At 43.1% G+C, this 26,631-nt stretch overlaps 1 protein-coding gene across 1 annotated transcript in view; it reads left to right on the top strand.

Annotated features, from left to right (window-relative positions):
- The window catches only part of polr3e (polymerase (RNA) III (DNA directed) polypeptide E), a 32,604-nt gene extending 6,639 nt beyond the window's left edge, over positions 1-25,965 (top strand). The window contains exons 7-21 of the mRNA XM_084134613.1: positions 310-417; positions 1,823-1,872; positions 1,969-2,088; positions 5,287-5,372; positions 5,457-5,501; positions 13,325-13,416; positions 15,376-15,496; positions 16,192-16,273; positions 16,841-16,900; positions 17,960-18,117; positions 20,347-20,408; positions 20,946-21,409; positions 22,819-22,896; positions 23,702-23,827; positions 24,465-25,965. Of these exons, the coding sequence (XP_083990739.1) occupies positions 310-417; positions 1,823-1,872; positions 1,969-2,088; positions 5,287-5,372; positions 5,457-5,501; positions 13,325-13,416; positions 15,376-15,496; positions 16,192-16,273; positions 16,841-16,900; positions 17,960-18,117; positions 20,347-20,408; positions 20,946-21,409; positions 22,819-22,896; positions 23,702-23,827; positions 24,465-24,521 (1,709 nt within the window). The 3' untranslated portion in view covers positions 24,522-25,965. The remainder of the gene's footprint in view (positions 1-309; positions 418-1,822; positions 1,873-1,968; positions 2,089-5,286; positions 5,373-5,456; positions 5,502-13,324; positions 13,417-15,375; positions 15,497-16,191; positions 16,274-16,840; positions 16,901-17,959; positions 18,118-20,346; positions 20,409-20,945; positions 21,410-22,818; positions 22,897-23,701; positions 23,828-24,464) is intronic.
- The last annotated feature ends 666 nt before the right edge of the window (positions 25,966-26,631 follow it).

Consider the following 26,631-nt stretch of genomic DNA (forward strand, 5'->3'; position numbering starts at 1 on the left):
ACAGTCATAATTATGAGATTAAAAAATTTAAATTATCACTGTCATAATTATGACTGTCATAATTTTTGATTTATGTCATAATTACAAAGACTTAAACATTCCTCCTGAAATCACTGTAAACATGTGAACACGTATGAACTATATGATTGCACAGACAGCATCTTGTATAATACAGTTGTTATGACCAGAATAAATAGAATGGACGCTTGTTAGTGCCATGATGTCTGAATATGATCATTTTCAGATGATCACAGTATTGAATGAAGTGGTTTTGCATTAAAGTGATGTCCTGTCCTGTGTTGGTGTCAGGAGAGCTTCATCTCACTCCACTGCAGGGAATCCTCCAGATGAGACCCAGCTTCACATATCTGGATAAAGCTGATACTAAACACAGAGAGAGAGAGGCGGCCAATGAAGGTAGGGACGGGGTTTGGGCTTTCTTACACGATCACATAGGGCTGTGCGATATAGCTAAAAATGTGTCACGATATAATGTTTCATATCGTTAGGTTTTGATAATTATTGACCTTTTTTATAAACTTTTTTTGGTTTTAGTTTTTTTAAGTAGAAAAGTTTGAATTTAAACCACTGTTTTTTTATTTATCTATCCACATTATTAAGGCAAACAACAAATTATATTAGTTTTAGCAGTCAAAAAGAAAATGTAGACAAAAATATCTTATGTTTTATTAAGATAAAAAAGTAAATGTTAAAGAAACTCTTAAGCTTAAATAAAATGTAACAATGTGTGTAATGCGGTTCACACGGTTCGATACGACACAGTGGTGTCACATTAGTTACGCTTTCGATACAGCAAAAAAAGAAATTCCCGAGAAATTCCCTTGATTTAAAAAATAAATAAATAATCATATTAATTAATAATATTAAAAGAAACATTATTTTTAAATAAGTGTGAGTTTTCCTTCATCTTGAAACTTTTAGTTTTATAAATGGGCGTAATCTTTGAAGGATGAACAAATAAAGTTTTGGTCATCACATTCAAAATAGCATTTAAATATGATGATATTTGAGTTTTGAAGTGCTGGGAAAAGATGTGTGACGAACTTGAAAGTGTTTTACTGTTCCTGCCACACTTCCATGGTTACAGTGAGTGTTACTACAGTAAAGCCACGGTGAATGTTGCTGATCTGTGGACTTAAAGCCTATAACTCGTTCATTCATCCTGGTTTGCACGTTAGCACTGTTTGATCCGTTCATAACGGAGGAATGTGAAAGTTTCTCACTAGATCTCGCAGAGATGTTATTACTTCAGTGGCGAACTCAAAGGCTTTCTTCACTGGATCTCGTAGCGCTGTGTAGAGACACTGTCGCTTGATCGAGATCGGCTCGCGCTGCACTGACACTGATGGTCCAAACTGATAAACGAAATAACGAGTAGCGCAGTTTCGTTCCGCTTTCATTGCGTTTGCCATTTGATGTACATTTACAGTTTGCATTTTTGCATTCATTTAGCAGACGCTTTTATCCAAAGCAACTTACAAATGAGAACAACAACCAGTGCAATTTTGTGAGGAGAGGAGTGACATGCTCTCTTCAGCTCGATAAACACTCTTGCTGCAGCGTCTGGATCAGTTGCAGAGGTGTGTGACAGTGATGCTGGGAAATGCATTGATGCATTGATGTTGGGCAATATTGTGTGCCATCTTTAACTTCGCAGTCCACTTATGAATCACGGTCGACTGGAACGGTTCAGTCAACATGATGTGGAGTGCGTGGTTCATGGTTGCCTAGCAACGACAGACGGGGCTCTCTGTTAGATACATTATCATTGTTATTAACTAACGAATGTGTGTGTTTACAGCTGGAGACTCCTCTCAGGATGAAGCAGAAGAAGACGTGAAACAAATCACTGTAAGACTTCATGCCACTGTTTTCTTGTTTGAACCGAATGCTCTCAGTCCGTGTGTTGTGCTCACTCCGCTCGTCGTCTACCTGGCGTTTGAACAGGTGAGGTTTTCCCGCCCTGAGTCAGAACAGGCCCGTCAGCGCCGCATCCAGTCCTACGAGTTCCTGCAGAAGAAACAGGCTGAGGAACCCTGGGTTCACCTGCACTACCACGGGCTCAAGGTGAGTCTGATCACATGACCCACGCTTCACTGACGTCTGATCACATGACCCACGCTTCACTGACGTCTGATCACATGACCCACGCTTCACTGACGTCTGATCACATGACCCACGCTTCACTGACGTCTGATCACATGACTCACGCTTCACTGACGTCTGATCACATGACTGATGAGGGACCTGCGCCTGGACGCGACGACAGCGCAGTCCTGAAATGTCCACTATAGAGATGCGCGGTTGGCGGTTACAGCCGCGGATAAACCGCGGATCGGGCGGATGACGTGACAAAAAATAATATTTTAATTCAATTCGGGCGGGTGGCGGGCGGTTGAACCAATCAGATGAAAAATATTATGTATACAGCAATTAGCGGATGGCGGGCGGGTGTGGTTTTGAAAATTGGTCAAAAACGTTGGTGCGGATGATGGCGGACGGATGATGAGTTTTGTGATGCGGTTGCGGATGAAATAATAGCCCATCCGCGCATCTCTAGTCCACTAGTCTCTCCCTGTGAAGGCCTCCTCCCCTCCCTTTACCTCTCTACAGATAAAGCGTTGTCGGGATGATTCCAGTTCGCGTGGCTACGTGGAAGCGATAAAAATTCTGTATTATTAATTTTAAAGGGGACATATCATGCCAAATGCACTTTTTTAGCCCTTAAATGCATTTTGTTGTATATTTGGAGTGTTTAGAAGTACAGAAAATATGAAATTATTCTCTTCAGGTGCTTCGTTGATATCTTTATATTCTGTTTTGGTCATATTTTTCAACCTGTTCCGATTTTTCTGTTCTCTATGACGTTTTTTGAACTATTACGTCACAGTATTTGCAGCGGAACTGCCAAATAAGGACATTGACTTCCGGCCCAACACTTCGAGCAATCCGCCATTTTTATTTCTCGCTGCAATTTTGTAGTCCAAGCTAAAGGATGCAGAAGTTACGAGAGGGTAAGTTAAAATGTTCGGTTGTTGGATGTAGTAACCCACACGCTTCATTACACCGTCTAATGTAGATGAACTGCCACGCTTGTGACAGGGCGCATGTTTAACTGAAAGACCGAGCAGAGAGAGAGACCCGGTCGCGCGCGCGCTCACTCTCTCTCGGAGCCAGGCGAAAGTGTAAACAAGACTTCACCATCTCCAAACTAGACGCTGTCTTGCTCTCTCTCCCTCGCACATATTAATCAAAATAAATCGACACGGTGGTAAAAGGTCGGAAGACCAAAGTTTCATGTGTAAATACAGTAACACTCCATTGCGATACATCCATATGAAGACGTTGTTCTACAGGTTCGTCGTCTTCATTTTCATCTCGCTCCAGCTCCGACTCTGGCTCGAACATGTAAGGCTGGCTGGACAAGTCTTCCGTTGTTGACATTTTGTTAATAACGTGTGAATAAAACGTTTCTGTGCCGCTAGATAATCGTATCTCTGCTGTCAAACTACAAAAATGGCCGAACGGGGTGGAGTTGAACCGAGTGTGGGCGGGGTATGAAGTGTCTCAATTGTATTTAAAGAGACCGCACCAAAACGAGTTGCTCTCAGACGCACATCAGAAAAGGGGTAGAAAAGGGCCTGTGGAGCTATAATAATGAGGAATTCAGACCCAAGCATTGCAGTTCCGCTTTATATAGACTACAAATGTATGATTTATATGTAAAAAGGAACAATTTAAAAGCATGATATGTCTCCTTTAAGGCCAGACAAGTAGTATGTTGAGGTTTGATTAGTAGGGAAGGACTACACGCCTGCGCATATATTCAAACGCGCATACCTATAGACTGAACTCGTAATACGCATGTTCACACCATCAGCGTTCTCACTGGTTCACGTTTTTGAAGTTTGCGTAGAAAGAACTGAAGAGTTTTCTGTTAGAACGGTGTTGTGTTAGCGGCCCCTAAGTTAATAACTAATGATCGTTGCGACGGAAGTGAATCAATCAAAACTAACTTTAGCTGGACAATATCTTTATTCTAGAGCTGCTATAAAGTCAAAACACTTTAATTTCCTTTTATCAATGTAAAGCTGCTTTGGAACAATCTACATTGTTAAAAGCGCTGTATAAATGAAGGTGACTTGACCCACGCTTGACTGACGACGTCTGATCACGTGACCCACGTTTGAAAAACCGACGTTACTTGAAAGCACAATGTTTCTCCTGGTTTCCACGTCAGCGCTGTTTGATCCGTTAATAACGGAGAAATGTGAATGCTTCTTCTCACTAGATCTCGCAGAGATGTTATTACTTCAGTGGCGAACTCAAATGCTTTCTTCACTGGATCTCTTATCGCTGTGTAGTGACAGTGTCGCTTGATGAAGATCGGCTCGCGCTGCACTGGTCCAAACTGATAAACGGTCCGTGGAGCACAAAATAAGGAGTAGCGCAGTTTCGTTCCACTTTCATTACGTTTGTCATTTGATGTTGGGCAATGTTGTGGTTACACCCCTATTAAATACCATTTGACTTTTTTCTCAATGACGTCAGAAACAGAAAGTTGCGATGCCTATTTTATTACTTTTTGTTAGCGCCCACCAACTGTGCATTTTCATTCGGCCAGTCTCTTTTACGCAGTGTTGTTAAAGTCCCCCATAGTCAAAAATGTTATCCCTTAAAACTTATCTCTGATCACTAAGACTACATATTTAAATGTTTTTTCCTTAAAAAAAACACCTTCATGCCTTAAAATATCTTGAATGTAACTCGACACCCTTACCTCATTTAGTATGCGCGGTTCTATGAATATGCAAATGAGCCCCGCCTCCACTCACTCGCTCAGCTCAGAGATCCACTGGTTGACGATCACACGTTGATCTGATTGGTTACAAGGTAGTTTGTGACGTCAGAAACACCAGCGATTTCAAAGCGTGTTTTTGAGACGGTCTTTGGTTCACTGCAGTTTTAAGGAGGAAATACTCAGCAATGGTGTCGACTTATGAATTTACACATGGTTTGTCTTAAAGCACATTAAAAACACCACATTGCCACATAAACAACATTAAAAGCTTGATTTTAACCACAGGGCGACTTTAAATTTCTTGGATAAGAAGCGTTATAAAGTAATCAGGCGTGTTTTTAATGTGTCCACAATAATACAGTGCATGTTTATTACAGTGAATTTATTAGCGTTACAGAATACTTGCATGTTCTTTATATGTTATATAATGCATGCATTCTCATTTATTGTGCTTGCATCTGTAGGACGGACGCTCTGAGCATGAGCGCCAGTATCTTTACTGCCAGGCCATGGACACCACAGAAAACACGGAGCTGGTGAAAACACCGCGGTTAGTGCGTGCGATACACACTGTTGATGTTAGCCGTGATGTTTCGCTATCGGTGTTCATCTCATGTGTTTGCTCTCTCCGCAGTGAATACCTGTCCATGCTCATGCCTCCTCTGGCGGAAGAGAAAGTGTAAGTAGAGGAACTTCCTGTAGGATGCAATGAAGTCTTGTAGCGCTGGGCGGTATACCGGTTCATACCGAATACTGGTGTTTATTTTTTTATGATATGAATTTTTAAATGGTTATTTCCCCCAAAAATGATCATTCTGTCAGTAATTACTCTCATGTTGTTCCAACCCTGTAAGACTTTTGTTCATCTTCAGACACAAATTAAGATATTTTTGATTAAATCTGAGAGCTGTCTCACTCCTCCATAGGCTTCTAGGTAATCGATACCTTAAGTTTATCAAGCGATGAGAATACTTTTTGTGTGCAAAAACAACAGAAATAACGACTTTATTCAACTCTTCAACGGAGGCTCACTATTGGCCAGCATCACACACATGACCAGCGTCGGCCAATAGCGAGCCTCCGTTCTGACGTACAACCCAGAAGCGCTGCGCTGTCACACTACATCAACTCACTCAGAGAAACACAGAAGAACATGAAGAGTTAAATAAAGTTTGTTGTTTTTGCGCACAAAAAGTATTCTCGTCGCTTGATAAACTTAAGGTTGAGCCCCTGTAGTCACTTGGATTATTTTAACGATGTCTTTACTAACTTTTCTGGGCCGGCAGATCTCGATTACCCATCAGCCTATGGAGGAGTGAGACAGCTCTCAGATTTCATCAGAAATTCTTCATTTGTGTTCAGAAGACGAACGAAAGTCTTACGGGGTTGGAACAACATGAGGGAGAGTAATTACTGACAGAACTTTCATTTCTGGGTGAACTAACCCTTTAATATACCGTAATACCAGTGTATAATCACTTAAGCGACGTTGGGAACGCGGCGTGACACAGTTTGAGAGGGTCTCTTCACTGTTCACTGGTGATGCTCAGCTGTGTGTGTTACTGAGCGTGACGGTGAAGATGGACAGGTTAAACTATAATTAATAGCTGTCAAATTCTATTACAGTGTTTCCCATGCATTGGTTCCCAATATCATCAACACTGCCCGCCACAAATAGTTCTCTTACGAGAGTCCTCTCGTACTGCGTTTTTATCAAAACGCTACGGGAAAAGTCTCTTTTCACGAAATACTGAAGCAAAAAATTATCCTTAATTTTCATACATGTAAAGCGCGTTGCAGCAGTAGTCAACTATGGCGAGACGGCTTGCTCGCTCATTGGCTGCTCTGCGGCAACTGCATAAGCCTATCGAGCGAGGCCTGAGGTGACGTCAGGCCAATGAGGGCGCTTCGCGCCCTCCTTGCCATTTCCCGCCGAGACGGGTGTGGCTAACCTCTATAAAAGGAGCTCGAAAAGGCTGATTCACTTGATTTTCATCTCTTCAGCGAAGCACACGCATCGCTGGATCACGAGGAAGCAAGCGTCGTCTGAGGCAAGCACTTCAGCGGGACGAGCCACTTGAAGCCGCTGGCCTACGCCGCCTTCTACAGCCGTACCTGCTGCGCTTTCCGACGCATATCCTTTCATTATCCTTTTTTTTACTGTTCTTGTGTGTGTGTGTGTGTGTTCGCCTTGCGACACTCACCCCCTAAAAGAGCTGCGTCTTTTTAAAGATGCCTTCATGCGGCTCGTGCCGAGCCCCACTCACCGAGGGAGACCGCCATGTCATCTGCGTCTCCTGTTTGGGTGAGGACCATGCAGCGCTCGCGCTCGCTGACGGCGGCTGCCCTCACTGCGAGCTTTTGCCTATGGTGACTCTGCGGACTCGCCTGGCATTCTTCTCAGAGCCTGCATTCCCCGCCGCGCTGCCGCGCCGTAAGAAGCGCCGCTCGCAGCGGGTCCCGGAACCCGCTCCAGCCCGACTAAGCTCGCCGGTTTGCCCGCCTGCTTCACCGGCTTCTCCCGAATCACTTCCTGATGCTCAGCGCCCGCAGTCTGCCGCCGCTTCATCACAGGAAGTCGGTTCCGAGGCCGCGTCGGGGGAAAAGGATTCCTGCTCTCTGCTAGCTTCAGGCAGCGAGGACTGGGCGAGCTCCGAGGATCTCGCGCCTGCTGCCCGCAAGCCCACTACGAGAGCCAACATTGAGAGAGAGCTCATGCGAGTACTCGCGCTGGCCGCGGCGAGCCTCGGCCTCGAGTGGTCTGCTCCGGAGCTCCCCTCTCGCACCCGGCTGGATGGTAGCTTCCTCCCTGGTGAGCGCACTTCTCCGGATTCAAAGCCCGCTCCTTTTCTTCCTGAGCTGCATGAAGAAGTTGCGAAGGCCTGGAACGCGCCCTTCTCTGCGCGAACGCGCTCGTCTGTGTCACCAGCATTTTCCTCTCTGGATAATGCGAAAGACCGAGGCTACCTTTCACTTCCGCCGGTGGAACAGGCGATAGCAACCCACCTTTGCCCGCCCTCTGCTGGACGGCGGACTAAACCGGTGTTGCCTTCAAAAGCCTGCCGCATGACGTCGACGCTGCTCGCGCGAATTTTCTCCGCCGCTGGGCAGGCCGCGTCAGCGCTACACACCATGGCTACACTGCAGATATTTCAGGGTGATCTCCTCCGTAAGTTGGACGAGATGGGACCTGAGGCTATCTGCATCGCGGATTTGAGGAGTGCTTCAGATCTAACACTCCGCGCTACCAAGTCTGCTGCACAAGCCATGGGAAAGTGTATGGCTTCCGCCACTGTTGCTGAGAGGCATCTATGGCTGACGCTCACGGAGATGGCTGATTCCGAGCGCAACGCGTTTCTCGACGCCCCGCTGTCTTCCGCTGGCCTTTTCGGTTCTTCTCTCTCCGAGTTCGTGGAGAGATTTACTGAAGCCCAGAAAGCGTCTCAAGCCTTCAAGCACTTCCTCCCGAAGCGCTCTGGTTCTGCAGCGGGTCGTCAAAAACAGACTCCGCGGAGCTCTCAGCCTCAGCCCCCGCCTTCGGCCGAATCCTCACAGCAGCGACAGCAGCGCAGCTCCGGGCCCCGCTCTCGCTCAACCAGCCGACGCCCCGCTCCGCGCGGGCCGCGGTCGAGGATTGTGGTGAAGCCGGAAGCCCCGAAGAAGTCCTAGCTCGCCTAGGAAAGCGCAGGTGTGTGAGTCCCGCTGCGGCCGGTCTCTCACCCAAGCGCGCCGCTGTTTCAGTCCCAAGACTTGTGACTGTTCCAGCGTTTTCTGCAAGATGCAAGCCTGCTCAGCCGCCCGCTTGCCTGCACACAAAAGCCGTTTTTACGGCTACCCAGATATATCCCGAAAAGAGTGTATTTTCTGGTGTCCCGGCCACGGCCGATGGTGCTATAAGTGTAGTGTCTATGCCCACTCCTCAGTGCCCATCTCTACACACAAGCACAGCCCTACACTTAGGGCTCGCGCACATAAAATCGACTCAGGTCGATTGCGCTTCCAACATAGTGAAAGTGCCCGCACAAACACTATGTCTCACAGGCCACAGGCTCTCTGTAAAAACGAGACCTGTGCGCGCTCGCTCTGCTCAGTCAGACAGTGCGCCCAAAGCAGTGAATGTGCCCGCTTCCCGCCCACATTTACTCGCAGACATGAGTCCCACGGGACCCGCTCAGCCCTCCCTCACTCAGTCAAGCGCTGTAGTAAGGTCGAGGACGAGCGCTCTGCCCGCTGTAATAAGCGCGCCCCCCGCCTCGAATGCCACAGGCATAATGCCTACGTTATCGCGCCCCGAAGCGCCTCTGTCGCACGGCGAGCAGAGCGCGCTTCGCATCCAGCCCTTAGCCAGCCATGCAGAAGCATGGGCAGCGCTTCCAGGGGTTTCGGACTGGGTGCTAGGCATTATAGAGAGAGGCTTCTCGCTACAGTTTTGTCGACGCCCTCCCCGCTTCACAGCGCGCGTCCAGACTACGGTGGTTTCAGAAGTAGCACACCTACTTCGCGCCGAAATATCAAAACTGATAAGCAAAGGGGCGATAGAGCGTGTTCCCCGAGCTCAAAGCGAAGGGGGGCTATACAGCAGATACTTTCTAGTCCCCAAAAAGGACGGCGGTGTCAGACCCATTCTGGATCTAAGACGGCTAAACAGAGTATTAGTGAAACGCAGTTTCAAAATGCTCACGACCAGCAAAATTCTCGCGCATGTTCGCCGAGAAGACTGGTTCATGTCGATAGATCTGAAGGACGCGTATTTTCAAATACAGATAGCGTCACATCACAGGCGATACTTGAGATTCGCCTTCGAGGGTCAGACATACCAGTATACAGTCCTGCCTTTCGGCTTGTCCCTGGCACCTCGTACATTTACGAAATGCATGGACGCAGCGCTCGCTCCTCTCAGACTCAGAGGCATGCGAGTGCTGAACTATTTGGACGACTGGTTGATCCTAGCTCAATCACGATCTCAGCTCGTGAAGCACAGAACCATTTTACTCGATCACCTCGAGAATCTTGGTGTCACGGTCAATTGGGCGAAGAGTTCACTGAACCCCAGTCAAACGATTTCGTTTCTGGGTATCGTTCTGGACTCGCAGTCTATGACGGCGCGGCTGTCGCCACAGCGCGCGCTGCACATTCAGCGCGCGGCGAAGTCTTTTCGCCGCGGCGTTTTCACCCCGCTCAGGAAGTTTCAAAGGATGCTGGGTCTCATGGCCTCAGCATCATCAGTTCTCCAGCTGGGCTTGCTCCGCATGCGCCCGCTGCAGTTCTGGTTGAAAGCGCGAGTAACGCGCGGAGCGTGGGTGTCCGGCCGGTTACGCCTCAAGATCAATCAAAGCTGTGTGACAGCCCTGATACCTTGGTTGGCGGACGGCTGGTACCAATCAGGTGTAAGCCTGGGGACTTCCTCGAGAGTGAGGATGGTGTCGACAGATGCATCCACCTCGGGATGGGGAGCGCTGCTCGAGGGCAGACCGTTCTTCGGCCTGTGGTCGGAACGAGAAAAGCTCCAACACATCAACTGCCTGGAAATGCTGGCAGTGCACAATGCGCTGACGCGTTTTTGTCCCCATATCAAGGACCAACACGTTGTAGTCCGTTCGGACAACACGGCCGTGGTGTCCTATATAAATCGCCAGGGCGGTCTGAAATCCACATCCCTGTACAGGCTGGCGAAACGCCTCCTAATATGGGCTCAGCACAATTTGCGCTCGCTGAGAGCAGTGCATGTGCCTGGGCTCCAGAATGTGGGCCCAGACAGACTGTCCAGGAACAACATTCCCCTGGGCGAATGGTCTCTACACCCACAAACAGTCCGGCTGTTGTGGGAGAGATTCGGCAGAGCGGAGGTGGACCTATTCGCGTCCCGCGAAAACGCTCATTGCCCCGTGTTCTTTTCCAAGAACGACAGCGCGCTGTCCCAGATGTGGCCGCGCTGCCCGTTATACGCTTTCCCCCCCGTCTCCCTCCTGCCACAGGTGTTAGAGCGGGTCAGGGAAACAGAATGCCCAGTGCTGCTTGTAGCACCGTTCTGGAGGAACCAAACATGGTTTCCAGTCCTGATGCAGCTAGCAGACTTCGCTCCATGGCCAGTGCCATTGAGGAGAGATCTCCTCTCGCAGGCCGGGGGCTCGATTTGGCACCCACACCCAGAGCTGTGGTCCCTTCATGCGTGGGTGCTCAACGGATATCCGTTGACCTCGCAGAGGGAGTGATAAATACCATCACTCAGGCCAGAGCGCCGTCGACTCGGCGGCTTTATGCCTCAAAGTGGTCGGTTTTCTCCGGCTGGTGTACAGCTCGGAGCCTATCACCTCTCGATTGTGAGGTGACGGAGGTTCTCTCCTTCCTACAGGAGCTGTTGGATAAGGGCAGATCCCCTTCCACGCTCAAAGTTTACGTGGCGGCTATTACAGCGTTCTCCGGAACAAAGCTGGGTCAGTCACTAGGAAGGAACGATTTAGTCATCCGCTTCCTCAGGGGAGCTAGGAGGCTGAATCCACCCAGACCTCCTTCAGTTCCTATGTGGGACCTTTCTACAGTCTTGACGGCCATGAAAGGTGCCCCTTTCGAGCCTATCCAATCTATTAGCCTCAAACATTTGTCTTTCAAAACAGTGTTTTTGATGGCTCTCGCTTCGGTGAAGCGCATAGGCGACCTGCACGCGCTCTCCGTGAGCCCAGCGTGCTTAGAGTTTGGACCTAATGACTCTAAAGTCATACTCAAACCTAAGCATGGCTATGTGCCAAAGTCCCTCAACACGCCGTTTCGGGCTCAGGTTATCTCCCTGTCTGCCCTGCCGGGGTCAAGTGAGGAAGGGGACTCAAGTTTTCTTTGCCCTGTTAGGGCTTTAAGAGCTTACGTGTCCCGCTCCGCTGTCTTCAGACAGACTGAGCAGCTTTTTGTCTCGTTCAGTGGACGTTCCAAGGGAATGGCTGTTTCGAAACAGAGCTTATCCAGATGGATAGTTGACGCCATAGCGCTGGCTTATACTGCCAAGGGCATTCAGTGCCCGTTGGGAGTCAGAGCGCACTCCACGAGGGGCGTTGCCTCCTCGTGGGCTTGGTCCAGCGGGATTTCCTTACAGGATATATGTACGGCGGCAGGCTGGGCCTCGCCGTCTACATTTATCAGGTTTTACAACCTAGAAGTTCCCGCCTTGCAGGCTAAGCTACTATCGGTGTAGTCGATTCAGCTGTTTAACTAGAACACTGAAATCGCATGCGCAACGCGCTACCGACTGTCTTATGGGCAGAATTGTGTAAGACCCACATTTCCCACATTCAGTTCAGGTTCCCCGCCCTGTCTATGTGATGTCATATTCGCGTCTGCTGGCGCGACCATATAAGGACGGAGGGAATACCCTCTTGTCTCTAGACTCTCTCTGTGAGGTCATGTTTACGTCTGCGGACGTTACAGTTTAGGGAATTAAGGTCCCCCATCCCTTAATCCCGGATTCTTTGTGAGTCTATCTGGTGATTATGCACTGTACATCTGGCTTAGCTTCCAGTGATCGGTGTTTTTATCCCAGCACGCACGGCGTTTTACAAGGGGTTCCCGTAGCGTTTTGATAAAAACGCAGTACGAGAGGACTCTCGTAAGAGAACGTACTCGGTTACTAACGTAACCTCGGTTCTCTCTAGAAGAGGGAACGAGTACTGCGTTCTCTGCCGTGCGTACGGTTCACTCTGGTTTGCTTCGGCTATGAAAATCAAGTGAATCAGCCTTTTCGAGCTCCTTTTATAGAGGTTAGCCACACCCGTCTCGGCGGGAAATGGCAAGGAGGGCGCGAAGCGCCCTCATTGGCCTGACGTCACCTCAGGCCTCGCTCGATAGGCTTATGCAGTTGCCGCAGAGCAGCCAATGAGCGAGCAAGCCGTCTCGCCATAGTTGACTACTGCTGCAACGCGCTTTACATGTATGAAAATTAAGGATAATTTTTTGCTTCAGTATTTCGTGAAAAGAGACTTTTCCCGTAGCGTTTTGATAAAAACGCAGTACTCGTTCCCTCTTCTAGAGAGAACCGAGGTTACGTTAGTAACCGAGTACGATTTTCCAAAAGGCGTTCGAATAAACATGAGCACTGCACGTTTGTGTACACCTCTTTGCAAACAGCCTTGCAAACCTGTATTAATACTAGTGTGGGATTTTTCTACAATATTCACTCATGACGGTAAAATAAGGCATTTTGAGTCGATCCACTGCAGTGTTTCAGTGTTTCCTCTCAATCAGCTGATAATGTGCTCATATAACACATTTATACCGTCATATACAGTGAAACTGGTATAATTTTGAAAAATACCGTGATATACAATTTTGGTCACTCCGCCCAGCACTGAGATCTTGGTGTTTTTCTAATTATCTGTGTTTGTTATATTTTAATATTTTATTGATTGAGTAGCGCTATGGTCAACATTGTAGTAGTATTATGTGCTTTATAAATAAATTGGAATTGGCGATTGGTTTTTCGCTGTTTCTGATGTGATTGTGTGTCTGGTTCTCCAGCGTGAAGCCGATGGGTCCCAGTAACGTGCTCTCCATGGCCCAGCTCCGCACGCTGCCTCTGGGGGATCAAGTCAAGACGCTGATGAAGAACGGTCAGCTTGGCTTACGCTATCGTTTATGTCCGTCTCTATTAGCGCTGCTTGATTAATCACAATTTACATGAAATCACACTTAAATTGATTTGGCTTATCATGATTATGAAATGGCAAAGTCTGATTGTGTGTAATGTGCAGCTTGTCAGTGCCGTACGGCTCAGGAAACGCGGCTCACTCTGAACACACTGAGTTTGAGTCGCTTATAACGAGCATTTGAAAAAGCAACACGCGTCAAACATCTTTCCAGACATGAGACGCATTTATGAACCTCTTGTCCAACAAAAGACAACATTAATAACACGCTTTTCCTCCAAACTCACTTCATGAGGACAGCTGAGCTCCTCCTTCTGTGAGATGATGAGCTTCTGACACAGAATAAGGCAGTCGTGTGTTTATTACTCGTTTAATCAAAGCGTTTCAGTCTTCTGTTTGTTCAGATACAGAGAGTGTGATGCCGATAGGGGTTTCCTGGAATGATGTGTGTGATCGTACTTCTGCGGGGCGTGTGTGTGTGTGTGTGTGTGTGTGTGTGTGTGTGTGTGTGTGTGTGTGTGTGTGTGTGTGTGTGTGTGTGTGTGTGTGAGAGAGACTGGTTTTTCAGAGGGATGTGTGTGAGACTCTGTTCAGAGGGTTGTGTGTGTGTGAGAGAGACGCCCTCTGGTGTTCAGAGGGATATGTGGTGTGTGTGAGAGACTGGTGTTCAGAGGGTTGTGTGTGTGTGTGTGTGTGTGTGTGTGTGTGTGAGAGAGAGAGACTGGTGTTCAGAGGGATGGGTGTGTGTGTGAGAGAGACGCCCTCTGGTGTTCAGAGGGATATGTGGTGTGTGTGAGAGACTGGTGTTCAGAGGGTTGTGTGTGTGTGTGTGTGTGTGTGTGTGTGTGTGTGTGTGTGTGAGAGAGAGACTGGTGTTCAGAGGGATGGGTGTGTGTGTGAGAGAGACGCCCTCTGGTGTTCAGAGGGATATGTGGTGTGTGTGAGAGACTGGTGTTCAGAGGGTTGTGTGTGTGTGTGTGTGTGAGAGAGAGAGACGCCATCTGGTGTTCAGATGGATGTGTGTGTGTGTGAGAGAGACTCTGGTGTTCAGATGGATGTGTGTGAGACGCCCTCTGGTGTTCATAGGGATATGTGTGTGTGTGTGTGTGTGTGTGTGTGAGACACCCTCTGGTGTTCATAGGGATATGTGGCGTGTGTGTGTGTACATGAGAGACTGGTGTTCAGATGGAGCGTTTACTACCGATCAGCCGTACTTCACTGACAATCTGCACGTAAAATAATCGCAGCCTTTGCCAAATCGTGTACGGTTTCAATGAGATTAATTGTGCAGCGCTAGTGAACAGTATATCTAGATAAAACAGATAAAGAGACTTTTACAATCTCAGTCACAGAATCTTTTAGTTGTTCCGAGGACAAATCTGAGAACGAGGGAACCGTGCCTTCGCTGTTCAGTTCACCACAGTATATCAGATTATCATACACCCTTAGTGACTTCAAAAGACATTTAAAAACATTTTTAATTTTAATTCATTTAAGAGTTTATTATGTGAGCTTTTGATGAAGAGTGTCGAGGTGCTGTCATCACAGGTGTCGCTTTTTAAGAGTTTGCAGATGTTTTAGGTGCATTTAAGAGTCCGTAAGTCTAACAATCTGAGAGTAGATATTTTGCATATTCTTTATTTATAGTTATCTGTGTTTGTTATATTGTAATATTTTATTGTTTGTGTAGCACTATGGCCAACATTGTATTATTATTATGTGCTTTATAAATGAATTGGAATTGGAATATGGGATTATGGCTTGTCAAATCTTGCAAGCTGCGGTTTAATCATATGAATGTATGCGCTACAGTGTTTAAGCATGAAAACGTGAAATATATATAACAGAAAAAAAAGTAAATAGCGCAGTGTGAGTGTTTTCCCTCATATCGTCTCTATATAGATGTTGTTCTTTGTCTGGCAGTGAAGGTAATGCCGTTTGCTAATCTGATGGGTTTGCTGGCGTCGGGGACGGACTCGACCGCAGTGTTGCGATGCATCCAACAGGTGGCGCTGCTGGTCCAGGGAAACTGGGTCGTGAAGAGGTCAGGCTTTTTACATTACACCTATGCTGATGACGTTTTAGTAGATGAGGCGCTCCTATGGGACCAGTTTAATTTTTTTAGGAGAGTATATTTACCCATATACTTATATGTGACCCTGGATCACGTCACCAGTCTCGGGTCGCACGGGTTTATCTGTGGCAATATCCAACAATACATTGTATGAGTCAAAATTATAAATGTTTCTTTTATGTCAAAAATCATGAGGATATTAAGTAAAGATCATGTTCCATGAAGATATTTTGTAAATTTCCTACCGTAAATATATAAAACATGTATTTTTGTGAGTGAATGCAGCACAATCGAGAACATAAATGAACAACTTTAAAGGAGATTTTCTCAATGTTTCGATTTTTTTGCACCCTCAGATTCCAGATTTTCAATAGTTGTATCTCGACCAAATATTGTCCTATCCTAACAAGTCATACATCAATGGAAAGCTTATTTATTCAGCTGTCAGATGATGTATAAATCTCAATTTCAAAAATTTGACCCATGTGACTGTTTTTTTGGTCCAGGGTCATATATCTGATATAATGGTTTTTGTTCTCCCTACATAATTTATCTTCGGAATACATAGTTGCAATAATATTTTTGTCTTGTTTATGTCTAAATTTCTGCTTGGGGATAAATAAAGTTTTATCTTATCTTAAAATCCTGCGATTTGTCTTTGCCAGTGACGTGCTGTATCCCAAAAATACCTGTAGTTCACACAGCGGCGTTCCTGCTGAAGTGCTCTGCCGCGGACGAGACTTTGTGGTGAGCTTTATTTTTTACTCTAATAGATGTATATTAGCTTAAAGTCCCCCTGTAGTCAACAACTTTATCCCTTAAAACTCATCTTTGATCTCCAAAATGGAAAAAAAAAATGCCTTAAAATATCTTGAGTGTAACTCGACACCCTTGCCTCATTTAGTATGCATGGTTCTATGAATATGCAAATGAGTCCCGCCTCCACTCACTCGCTCAGCTCAGAGATCCACTGGTTGACGATCACACGTTGATCTGATTGGTTACAAGGTAGTTTGTGACGTCAGAAACACCAGCGATTTCAAAGCGTGTTTTTGAGACTGTCTTTGGTTCACTGCAGTTTTAAGGAGAAAATACTCAGCAATGGAGTCGACTTATGAATTTACACATGGTTTGTCTTAAAGCAGATTAAAAACACCACATAGACACATAAACAACATTAAAAGCTGGATTTTCACCACAGGACGACTTTAATATGATTCCTGTCTCCTGGTTTGGATGGTAATGACAAACAGTATCATTACATCATGCTATATAATAAGTGTTGCTATCCTTATTTTATCTTTGCGTCCTCAGATGTGGAGATTCACTCTAGAGCGAACCCTGATGAGGAAAGAAGTCGCTGCCATCATAAAGGTTTGTGGAGTTAATTAAAATCAGTACTTGAGTAAAACAAGATAACATAAACACTTACGAAGCCATATCTAGATGTGTGCACTTTAACCCTATAAAGCCTACTATATCATAATTGATACACAAATAGCATTTAAATTATACTCCGGTTCACTTGATTATCATACATAATTTTTTTAGAAAAATCATGAGTATTAAATATGATCATCAGGCTTTTGATCAGGTTTATTTGTTCATCTCTCAATCATTATTGCATTGCATTATATGTTTTAAAACTACAGAGCTTTGATCATAAAACTAAGCATTTAAATATCATGTTACTAAGATATTATTGGCAGATATTGATATTTATATGCATTTTATGTCAGTATCTGCTGTACTATTATAAAGATCTCATTGATTTACATTACAAGCATCAGAATCTCATCACTTTATATCCATATAAATATCAGCATCTCAGTTTGAGTCTCTGAATGAAATTGAGCTGTTTCTCCTCCATATTCTCACTATATGAGTCATGATGTAGCAAATATGATACTCAACAAAAAAAACATTAAATATTCTGTCTAAATTTTCAATTTCCAAGTAGATTTAAAAAAATAAAATAATATTTCAGGCTTTACAGGGTTAATTATTTTTGTGCATTAATCAATCATATATGTTATTCAGCATGTTATATTGATGTTGATGATCTGCTATTCTGTTATAAAGATATCTTACTTTTTGTAAGATATAAATATATATATATCATAAATATCAGCATCTGCAGCAAATTGCATATTTTGGCTGTTTGAGTCTCTGAATAAAATTTGTATTTTCCTCCATATTCTCACTCTATTATACTATATGAGCCATACAAGCCTGATGTAGCAAATATGATACTCCACAAAAAACATTAAATATTCTTTCTGAAGATTCAATAAATTGTTCCATTTCAAAAAATTAGATTTTTCTGATTATTTCATATTTCAGGCTTTCCAGGGTTAATTATGTGCATTAATCAGTCATGTATGTTATTCAGCATGTGGTATAATGATGTTGATGTCGGTCATGTGATTCCAGCTTCCTCCCGAGGACGTGAAGGACTTCTTGGAGCAGATGTCGGTCCCTCGAGTAAACCGAGGCTGGGAGTTCCTGTTGCCCACGGATCAGGATTTCGTCAGAAAGCATCCAGATGTGGCGCAGCGGCAGCACATGCTCTGGCTCGGCATTCAGTCCAAGTATGAGATCACTCTTACGCTGACGAGGCTGTGCACCTGTTGCGTTTAAAGAGATATGAAGACATTTTATAATTGAATCACCCCATGTTGTTTCTAGCACCATATTTTCTTTATTCTATGATGCACTAAAACAAAGACTGTCTGAGCTTCTGTGGGGATAATCATTACTCCACTGTAGCGTTCATGTTTTCCAAACTTCCCATCACAGTCAACTGTTAAAAGCTTTGGAATATAGTGCACAAGTCATGTTGTCTTTATTTATTTTGCAGTTAAAATCATGTGCACTTTCATTGTATAGAAGAGCATCTTTTTGTGTTTCGTAGAAAAAAGTAAATGGAGCGAACCATTCGGGTTCTGGAAGATAAAATCCCATTCATTTTCTCTGAACTGTTATAGAAAGCTACGTGGTTGTTAATTGATGGTATTTGCTTTTGTTGAAGCTGTCAGCCTGCATTAATCATCATATTTAACCACAGAATTCCTGCTGGATAAACTACATTACCCATGATTCCTCTGCAGAGAAATCTCCACCAATCAGAGAGTCCAAACAAAATGTGCCAAAAGACCCGCCCACTTCCATGAAGCATTGCAAATGACATAGATAAAAAATTTTATTTGAACGTGTCATATGCAATGATTTATGGGATTGTAGTTCTTTTCTTCACTAAATATTAAGTTCACAGTTTTGTCTGATTTTCAGTCATTTCAAATCCTTTTTTTGTTGTTGCTTAATCAAAGTTTGTAATGCGTTTCTCCTCGTTGCTGGTTGGCTTTTTTATGGCTTTTTAAAAATCCCTATCCACCTCCTGACGAGCTCACTGCGTGTTGCATTATGGGAGGCACTTCTGGTTTGAGGAACTTCCATTCAAAAAGGCTGAAACGAATGATTTCAAATCATAAGGTTGCCCTACAAATAAAGCTGATCCGTCAATTTTCCTTCATGGTTTATTTCCAGACATCATGAGAATAACTATGGAAGTTTTTTTCCTAACATAATTAAAATTAAAATTAAAATGCTTAAAAAGATCAAATAATAAGTCTCAAAACAACTGTTCAAATGATAAATCAAATGGTCAAAATATTAAATAATAAATCAAATGCTCAAATGCAATTTCATTTCCTCATTTGGATTTGATTTTTAATTTTCATTACCAACCCAGTATACACCTGTCATAATTAGATCTATAAGTCAATGCTCAAATCATAAATCAAATGCTTAAATTATAAATCAAATGTTTAAACGCACATGTGACATTTGAGCATTTGATTTATCATTTGTGCAGCCATTTTGAGAGTTTGATTTATTATTTAATATTTTGACCATTTGATTTATCATTTGAACAGTTGTTTTGAGACTTTGATTTATTATTTGATCTTTTTAAGCATTTTAATTTTATGTTAGGAAAAAACTTCCATAAATAACGTTACACTTGGTATTTTAAATGTTATAACAAGAATATCTATCTTTACAGTCGCTGCTTCTTTTCCTCGTGATTTTCTTTTTCCCCTTTGCAATCCGCTGTAAAAGTATGAAAAAGGACAACATGTCCTGCACATCTGTGGTCTGTTCTCCTGATTTGATTTACGATAATTCCATTAATAATTCACTGGAATGCTCGAAGAATCTCTCGTTGTTCTCCTCAAATCCTCATGCCTCTTTTTATAATTTTATAATCACTCAAAATGACGGAAATCACTTTGAAATAGTTTAACGTAATGCTGAAGTTAATGAACATTTTTGATTAAGGCAACATAAGTTACATAATACAGATATATTACTATATATTACGCGCTTTTGGGGTTATTTGGTCTGTTGAAATATCTTGTTGATGCTTTTACACTTTTAAATTTCCTTGTAATGTTCGATGGTTGAAGGGTGAGTAGATTAATGTCATCTCATTGTGACACTTTTTTAACGTATTGCGTTTATAGAGCGAGCGTTTCACTGATTGTTCACAGTTTAACGGAAGTTACACCCATAATTCGTGCAAAGCATCATGGGGGCCAGGAATAAGGTGGATAGGAAAATGAATGGATAAAATACAAGACTATACAGGGTTAGAACTACATGAGGGTGAGGATGTGGACATTTAGATTTTATTTTGTGAGCTAGTGCTTTAGCGAAATGAAATGAATAACACAGAATATTAAAGATATTAAACACAGTTTGGTCTTAATAGGAGGGGAGAATCTCAGTCTCCTAGTTTCTAAATGAACACTATATTACAGGTTGGAAAAGGTGTTTAACTTCTCCAAAGACGACTTTGTGCCTAAAAAGGACGCTCAGATGGGTATGTTCCATATCTATATTTACACACACTTTTAGAACCATAAACACTAGTGCTCAAGTTTGGGATTCACGATTGGTCATTTTTTTTGTTTGTGAAAAATCTTCTGCTCATTTATTAGATCAAAAATACAGTAAAAATTCTGAAATATTATTGTAATGTAAATCAGCTGTTTTCTATGTGAATATACAGTAAAGTGTAATTTATTCCTGTGATCAAAGCTGAATTTTCAGCATCATTACTCCAGTCTTCAGTGTCACATGATCCTTCAGAAATCATTCTAATATGATGATTTGATGCTCAAGAAACATTTATGATTATGTTCAGTTCAGATTTTTGTGGAAACCATCATGCATTTTATTTTTCAGGATTCTTTGATGAATAGAAAGTTTAAAAGAACAGCATTTATTTGAAATAGAATCTTTTGTAACATTATAAATGTCTTTCCAGTCACTTGCATCCTTGCTGAATAAAAGCATTTTAAAAAAGCATAACTATATCACTTATCAGCGTTTCACATGCGTGTGTTTGTCACGGCAGATCCCGTTCACGTCAGCGGAGACGAGCGCGTGAAAGCGGCGCGAGAGAACGCGAGAGAAACCCACGGTGTCCTGCAGAGGGAGCTGGACGCCCGCAGACTGAAGGGGTCGCGACCCCTGGGTGAGGTGCGGGTCAAGCAGGAGCCGGTGAGCGACTCTGAGGAGCCCATGGACACGTCGGGCTCGCTCACGAACGGCTCGGTCAACGGTTACCCCGCCTCCAGCTCGCCGGTGTCGGACCCTCATAACGGACACGGCTCCGCTCACGCGTTCACCCCCGAGCTGCAGGAGTTTGTGCAGAACACCTTCAGGAAACATCACGTCCTGTGCCTGAGCGAAGTCAAGCGTCTGTTTAACCTGCATCTGGCCAGTTTACCCAGCGGCCACTCGGTGTACGGTCACGTGACCGACCGCATGCTGACGGACGCCATCCTCCAGAGCCAGTGCAAGCAGATCCTGGTGCCTGTGAGTACATGTGCATCACGCTCACTTTACATGCACAGTATCGTTTCGTTTAATGCATGCAATCAAGATATTTCTGATGAAATCTGAGAGCTGTCTCACTCCTCCATAGGCTGATGGGTAATTGAAACTTGCCGGCCCAGAAAGTTAGTAAAGACATCGTTAAAATGTCCAAGTGACTACAGTGGCGTCAGAACGGAGGCTCACTATTGGCCAGCATCACACACATGACCAGCGTCAGCCAATAGCGAGCCACCGTTCTGACGTACAGCCCAGAAGCGCTGCGCTGTTCACTCACTCAGAGACACACAGAAGAACATGAAGAGTTGAATAAAGTTTGTTGTTTTTTCGCACAAAAAGTATTCTCGTCGCTTTATAAACTTAAGGTTGAGCCACTGTAGTCACTTGGACTATTTTAACGATGTCTTTACTAACTTTTCTGGGATGGCGGATATCAATTACCCATCAGCCTATGGAGGAGTGAGACAGCTCTCAGATTTAATCAGAAATATCTTCATTTGTGTCTGAAGACGAACGAGAGTCTTACAGGGTTGAACAACATGAGGGAGAGTAATTACTGACAGAACTATCATTTCTGGGTGAACTAACCCTTTAAAATGCCACATAACACACAGTTTCTGCCAATCTCATGTTAATCTTGAGAGTATTATTAGTATTGCATCCTTCATATCTCTGAAGAGTCTTTAGTTTGATCAGATTTCTGAAAGACACATACGCTGCTCTCACTGGATCATATGCATCATCATGCTCGTTTTAAATAAACCATATTGCATATTTTTGGTTGCAAGTTGATCTTTGTTTAATGCGTGAATCTGGAAAACTAATCAAGATGCATCGATGTTGAACTTCTGCCCAGTACAGTCATGTCATGTGATGACCAGTTCAAAATCACTAGTCTGTTCTTACATGTATTTATGTAGCACATATAAAGCTAAACTACATCACTTCGACTTCATTTGGCCATTATTTTCCTGAAGACTTGATGTAAATATTTTTAAATGTTATTTATTTTTTGCATTAAAATTGTGGTCAAAATAAAGGTTCCTCTGATTTAGCTTTTAAGCTTTAAGTTAATATTTTCAGTTGTTTGGTCTGTTTGTGGCTTTAATTGCTTGTTAAGTCCATTAATGTCTGTGTCTGTCCTGCTCCTTAAGATAATGTTTGATTTAAGATGTTCTCAGTCCTTTGTTCCTGAAGCTTATTGGATTAAGGGTGTGTGTGTTTGTGTTGAGTGTGTGTGTGTGAGAGACAGTCTGAATGTTTGTGTGTAAATTGTTTTCTTCTCTCTTTAAGGTTTAACACAACACACATATCCAGATGTCAGGATATAATTTCAGATCCAGTGTGTAGTAACTGTGTTTCTCATCTGTGGTGTGTGTGTGTGTGTGTAGTTTCCTCCTCAGAGCGGATCCACAGCGGATGAGCAGAAGGTGTTTGGTCTGTGGGAGAGCGGAGAAACCTTCGACAAGGTGCTTTAGTCACTGTGAACTTCATTCTTGATAATCCTCACACTGTGTGTGTGTGTGTCTGTGTGTGTGAGTCTGAGAGAGAGAGAGAGAGGAGAGTGTGTGTGTGTGAGTGTGAGAGAGAGAGAGAGTGTGTGTGAGTCTGTGAGAGAGAGAGAGAGAGTGTGTGTGTGTGAGAGAGTCTGTGAGAGAGAGAGAGAGAGAGAGAGAGAAGAGAGTGTGTGAGAGAGAGTGTGTGTGAGTCTGTGAGAGAGAGAGAGAGTGTGTGTGTGTGAGAGAGAGAGAGAGAGAGAGAGTGTGTGTGTGTGTGTGAGTCAGTCTGTGAGAGAGAGAGAGAGAGTCTGTGAGAGAGAGAGTGTGTGTGATAGTCTGTGAGAGAGAGAGTGTGTGTGTGTGTGTGTGTGAGAGAGAGTCTTTGAGAGAGCATGAGTGAGAGTGTGTGTGTATGAATGTAGCATTTGAAAAAAGTCGCATTTTATGTGATTTTGTTTTGCGGCTCACACTCGCTAATCTGCCGTGATTCCAGTGGTGTGTGTGCAGGTGTGTGTGTCGTGATTCCAGTGGTGTGTGTGTGTCGTGACTCCAGTGGTGTGTGTGTGTCGTGACTCCAGTGGTGTGTGTGTGTCGTGACTCCAGTGGTGTGTGTGTGTCGTGACTCCAGTGGTGTGTGTGCAGGTGTGTGTGTCGTGACTCCAGTGGTGTGTGTGTCGTGACTCCAGTGGTGTGTGTGTGTCGTGACTCCAGTGGTGTGTGTGTGTCGTGACTCCAGTGGTGTGTGTGTGTCTGAACGCTGGTCTCTGCTCCTCAGCACCGGCAGGTTCTGTTCGAGATCTTCATGAAGAACTATCGCGTCAGGAGAAACGTGATCCAGACTCGCCTCACGCAGGAGCTCGGGGACGCCGTCACCAAAACTGATGTGGATCGACTGCTCAAGGTGTCGCGCTGCAGCACACACACACACACACACACACACACACACACACAGATTCTGTTGTGACGGGTCGTACAGGAGCTTAAAGTGCTTGAATTTGACTTTTTGAAAATTAAGTCCTGGAAAAACCTTGAAAACAGACATTTTTAAGTCCTTGAAAAGTTGAATTTATTTTTATTTTTATTGATAAAACAATCTTTTCACACAAAATTAAAGCTACAGTCCGTCTGATATAGACATTTCGCATGGCTATGAGTGTGATATTGCTCATATAAATATCCAAGTATATGACACAGCTCGTATTCTTCAAGTCAATCATATATTCATGGGAGAAAAAATCAGTTTGAATAAGGAAAGCGATTTCTTTGTCATAGTATCCTTTCAGTGGTTAAAGTTACCAGTTTTATTGTACCATTTTGTTTTATTAGTTTGTTTTTATTTATCCATTTACCTTTTTTAGAATTTAAAAGCTAATAAAGAAAGATAATGTTGGTTAAATGAGATCTTTTTGAGCAAAAAAACAAACAAAGTAGTGCTTAAAGTCCTGGAAGTCCATTACAGTGTCTGTACAAACCCTGATATTAAAATGATGTAGGCAAGAAGTTCTCAAATGAATGTTGTTGATCTTGTGTTGCTCTAGGAGTGCTGTATGAGTTTGGGAGGGATGTGGTATCTGAAGGGAACGGTTCGCTCCTGACGGGAAGAGTCGGAGCGCTGGGATCCTGTCGATCAGCTCGTCTGCCTCCGGAGGCGGAGCTAAACACACCAACCAATCGCTGCCCTCGGCTGAGCGGGGTGGGAGGAGCATCTGCACACGCCAACCCTCCAGACTCACACACGAGCGTCTCAGAAAAAGGGCTGAAGATCGATTTAATTCTGCCATTTAAGCGTAAGGACCGGAGTCGTATGCTGAACGCGTACTCAGACTATCTTTGGGTTTTCTTTTTTATGATTTAAAATTAGTAGTTTCTAATAAAGATGACAGGAGATCATGGTTCAGCTCATTTCAGCTCGCTTGTGGCCTTTGCGAGTTTATCGTCAGGTTTTGGCATTGTTTAGTACATGTAGCTGACTGAAGAAAAGATGTTTGCTTTAATAATCCTCTTGGTTTTATTGCATATTGGGTTTTTTGTTTTTGTTTTTTAGTTCTGGGCAACAATTAAATGCGATTAATAGCATCCAAAATAAAAATTTGTGTTTATGTGTGTGTGTACTGTATAATTATTTTGTATATATAAATACACACACATGCATGTATATTTGAGAATTATTTGCATGTATATATATTTATATAGTTTATATTATATATAAACAACACATTTTTCTTAAATGTATACATGCATGTGTGTATATTTATATATAGCCTACAAAATAATTATACACACATATATTATGTAAACGCAAACTTTATTTTAGATGCGATTAATCGTTTCACAGCACAAGTTTGTTTTGCTTTTCTTTCCCTGTATTTGAACATGACTTCATTACGGCATCGGGTCATAAATACTATGATCTTCTGACTATGTCAAATATTAATTTCTCTGCTCTCATTGGGTCAAATGAAGGCCGTAAAGTTCCTCGTTCACTTTCTGAAAGGTTTACAACTCTTATTATAACCAAAAACACATTCGGACGGTGTGGTTTCTGGAGCAGTCTGGAGCAAATCTGACCAACAAACAATAAAAAGCTAATATATGAATCAATGTTCATTAATATTTATTGGCATTTTTTTGTTGATTATGTCAGAATGGAAGCTCCAGATGACTGTCTGGAAAAGCGGATTCATATTAAATTGTGAAAGCAATGTTAACGTTAATTCTTGTGAAAATTCAATTTATTTTTTCCCTTTTGTGAATAAGTGAATTAGGTTTCATTTCAACGGTTAAAGTGTGAAAGAAAGTGCCTCTTAAATATTCAGGGGAAATATTGCATCAATTGAATTATTATAATAATGAGTGAAATTCCCTTCACATGCATCTGTAACTCATATCTGTCTCGTCCACACCTGGATATGAAGCGTTCACTGTCTCGTCTGTTTTTATGCATTCCTCATATTCATAAGCTGGATCATTGATGACGTCATACTCCATCAGATGGTTTTTTTATTTGTATGTCATTCTGAATAAATGTTGCAACTGAAATCTTGTCTTATTTTATTGTTTTCATATAGAAGACGATTAATATTCAGGAATATTTTTGATTTAAATGCACTTATAATCTCGAATGATTAACTCAATTTATCTGAATAATGACTATGTGTTGCTTTATAGCTGGAATTTAATTTTATAACATTAAAACTGTTATTATTGTGTTTATAATGCATGTGAAACTTCTGTATTGTTTAAAGTGACTACATGCAAACAGAACTAAAGCGCTGGAAAATGTTTACTTTTTAATCACAATAAAATGGTAACACTATATAATAAGGTCCCTTTAGGCAACGTTAGTTAATGCATCAACTAATAAGCAATACATGTGTTACTGTATTAAATAATCTTTATTAACATCAGTTAATAAAAATACAGCTGTTCATTGTTCATGCGAACTAAAGTTCATTAATATTAACAGGTGCAACTTTTGGTAACACTTTTATTTAGTGTCCTTGTTACTCGTTGCCTATATTCTGTAGCAATAACAGTAAATAATGCATAATTGTATGTGACTAATCTTAACCCTATAAGTACATATTACTCAGTACTCCGCACTGTAACAATGACACCTTAAAATAAAGTTTTTAACTTGTTAACTAAGTTGTGAATCTATTGTGCATAAATATTTATACTCCTGGACTAATGATCATTTCCTAA

The sequence above is a fragment of the Abramis brama genome, assembly GCF_963993115.1.
Source record: "Abramis brama genome assembly, chromosome: 14".
Classification (NCBI taxonomy): domain Eukaryota; kingdom Metazoa; phylum Chordata; class Actinopteri; order Cypriniformes; family Leuciscidae; genus Abramis; species Abramis brama.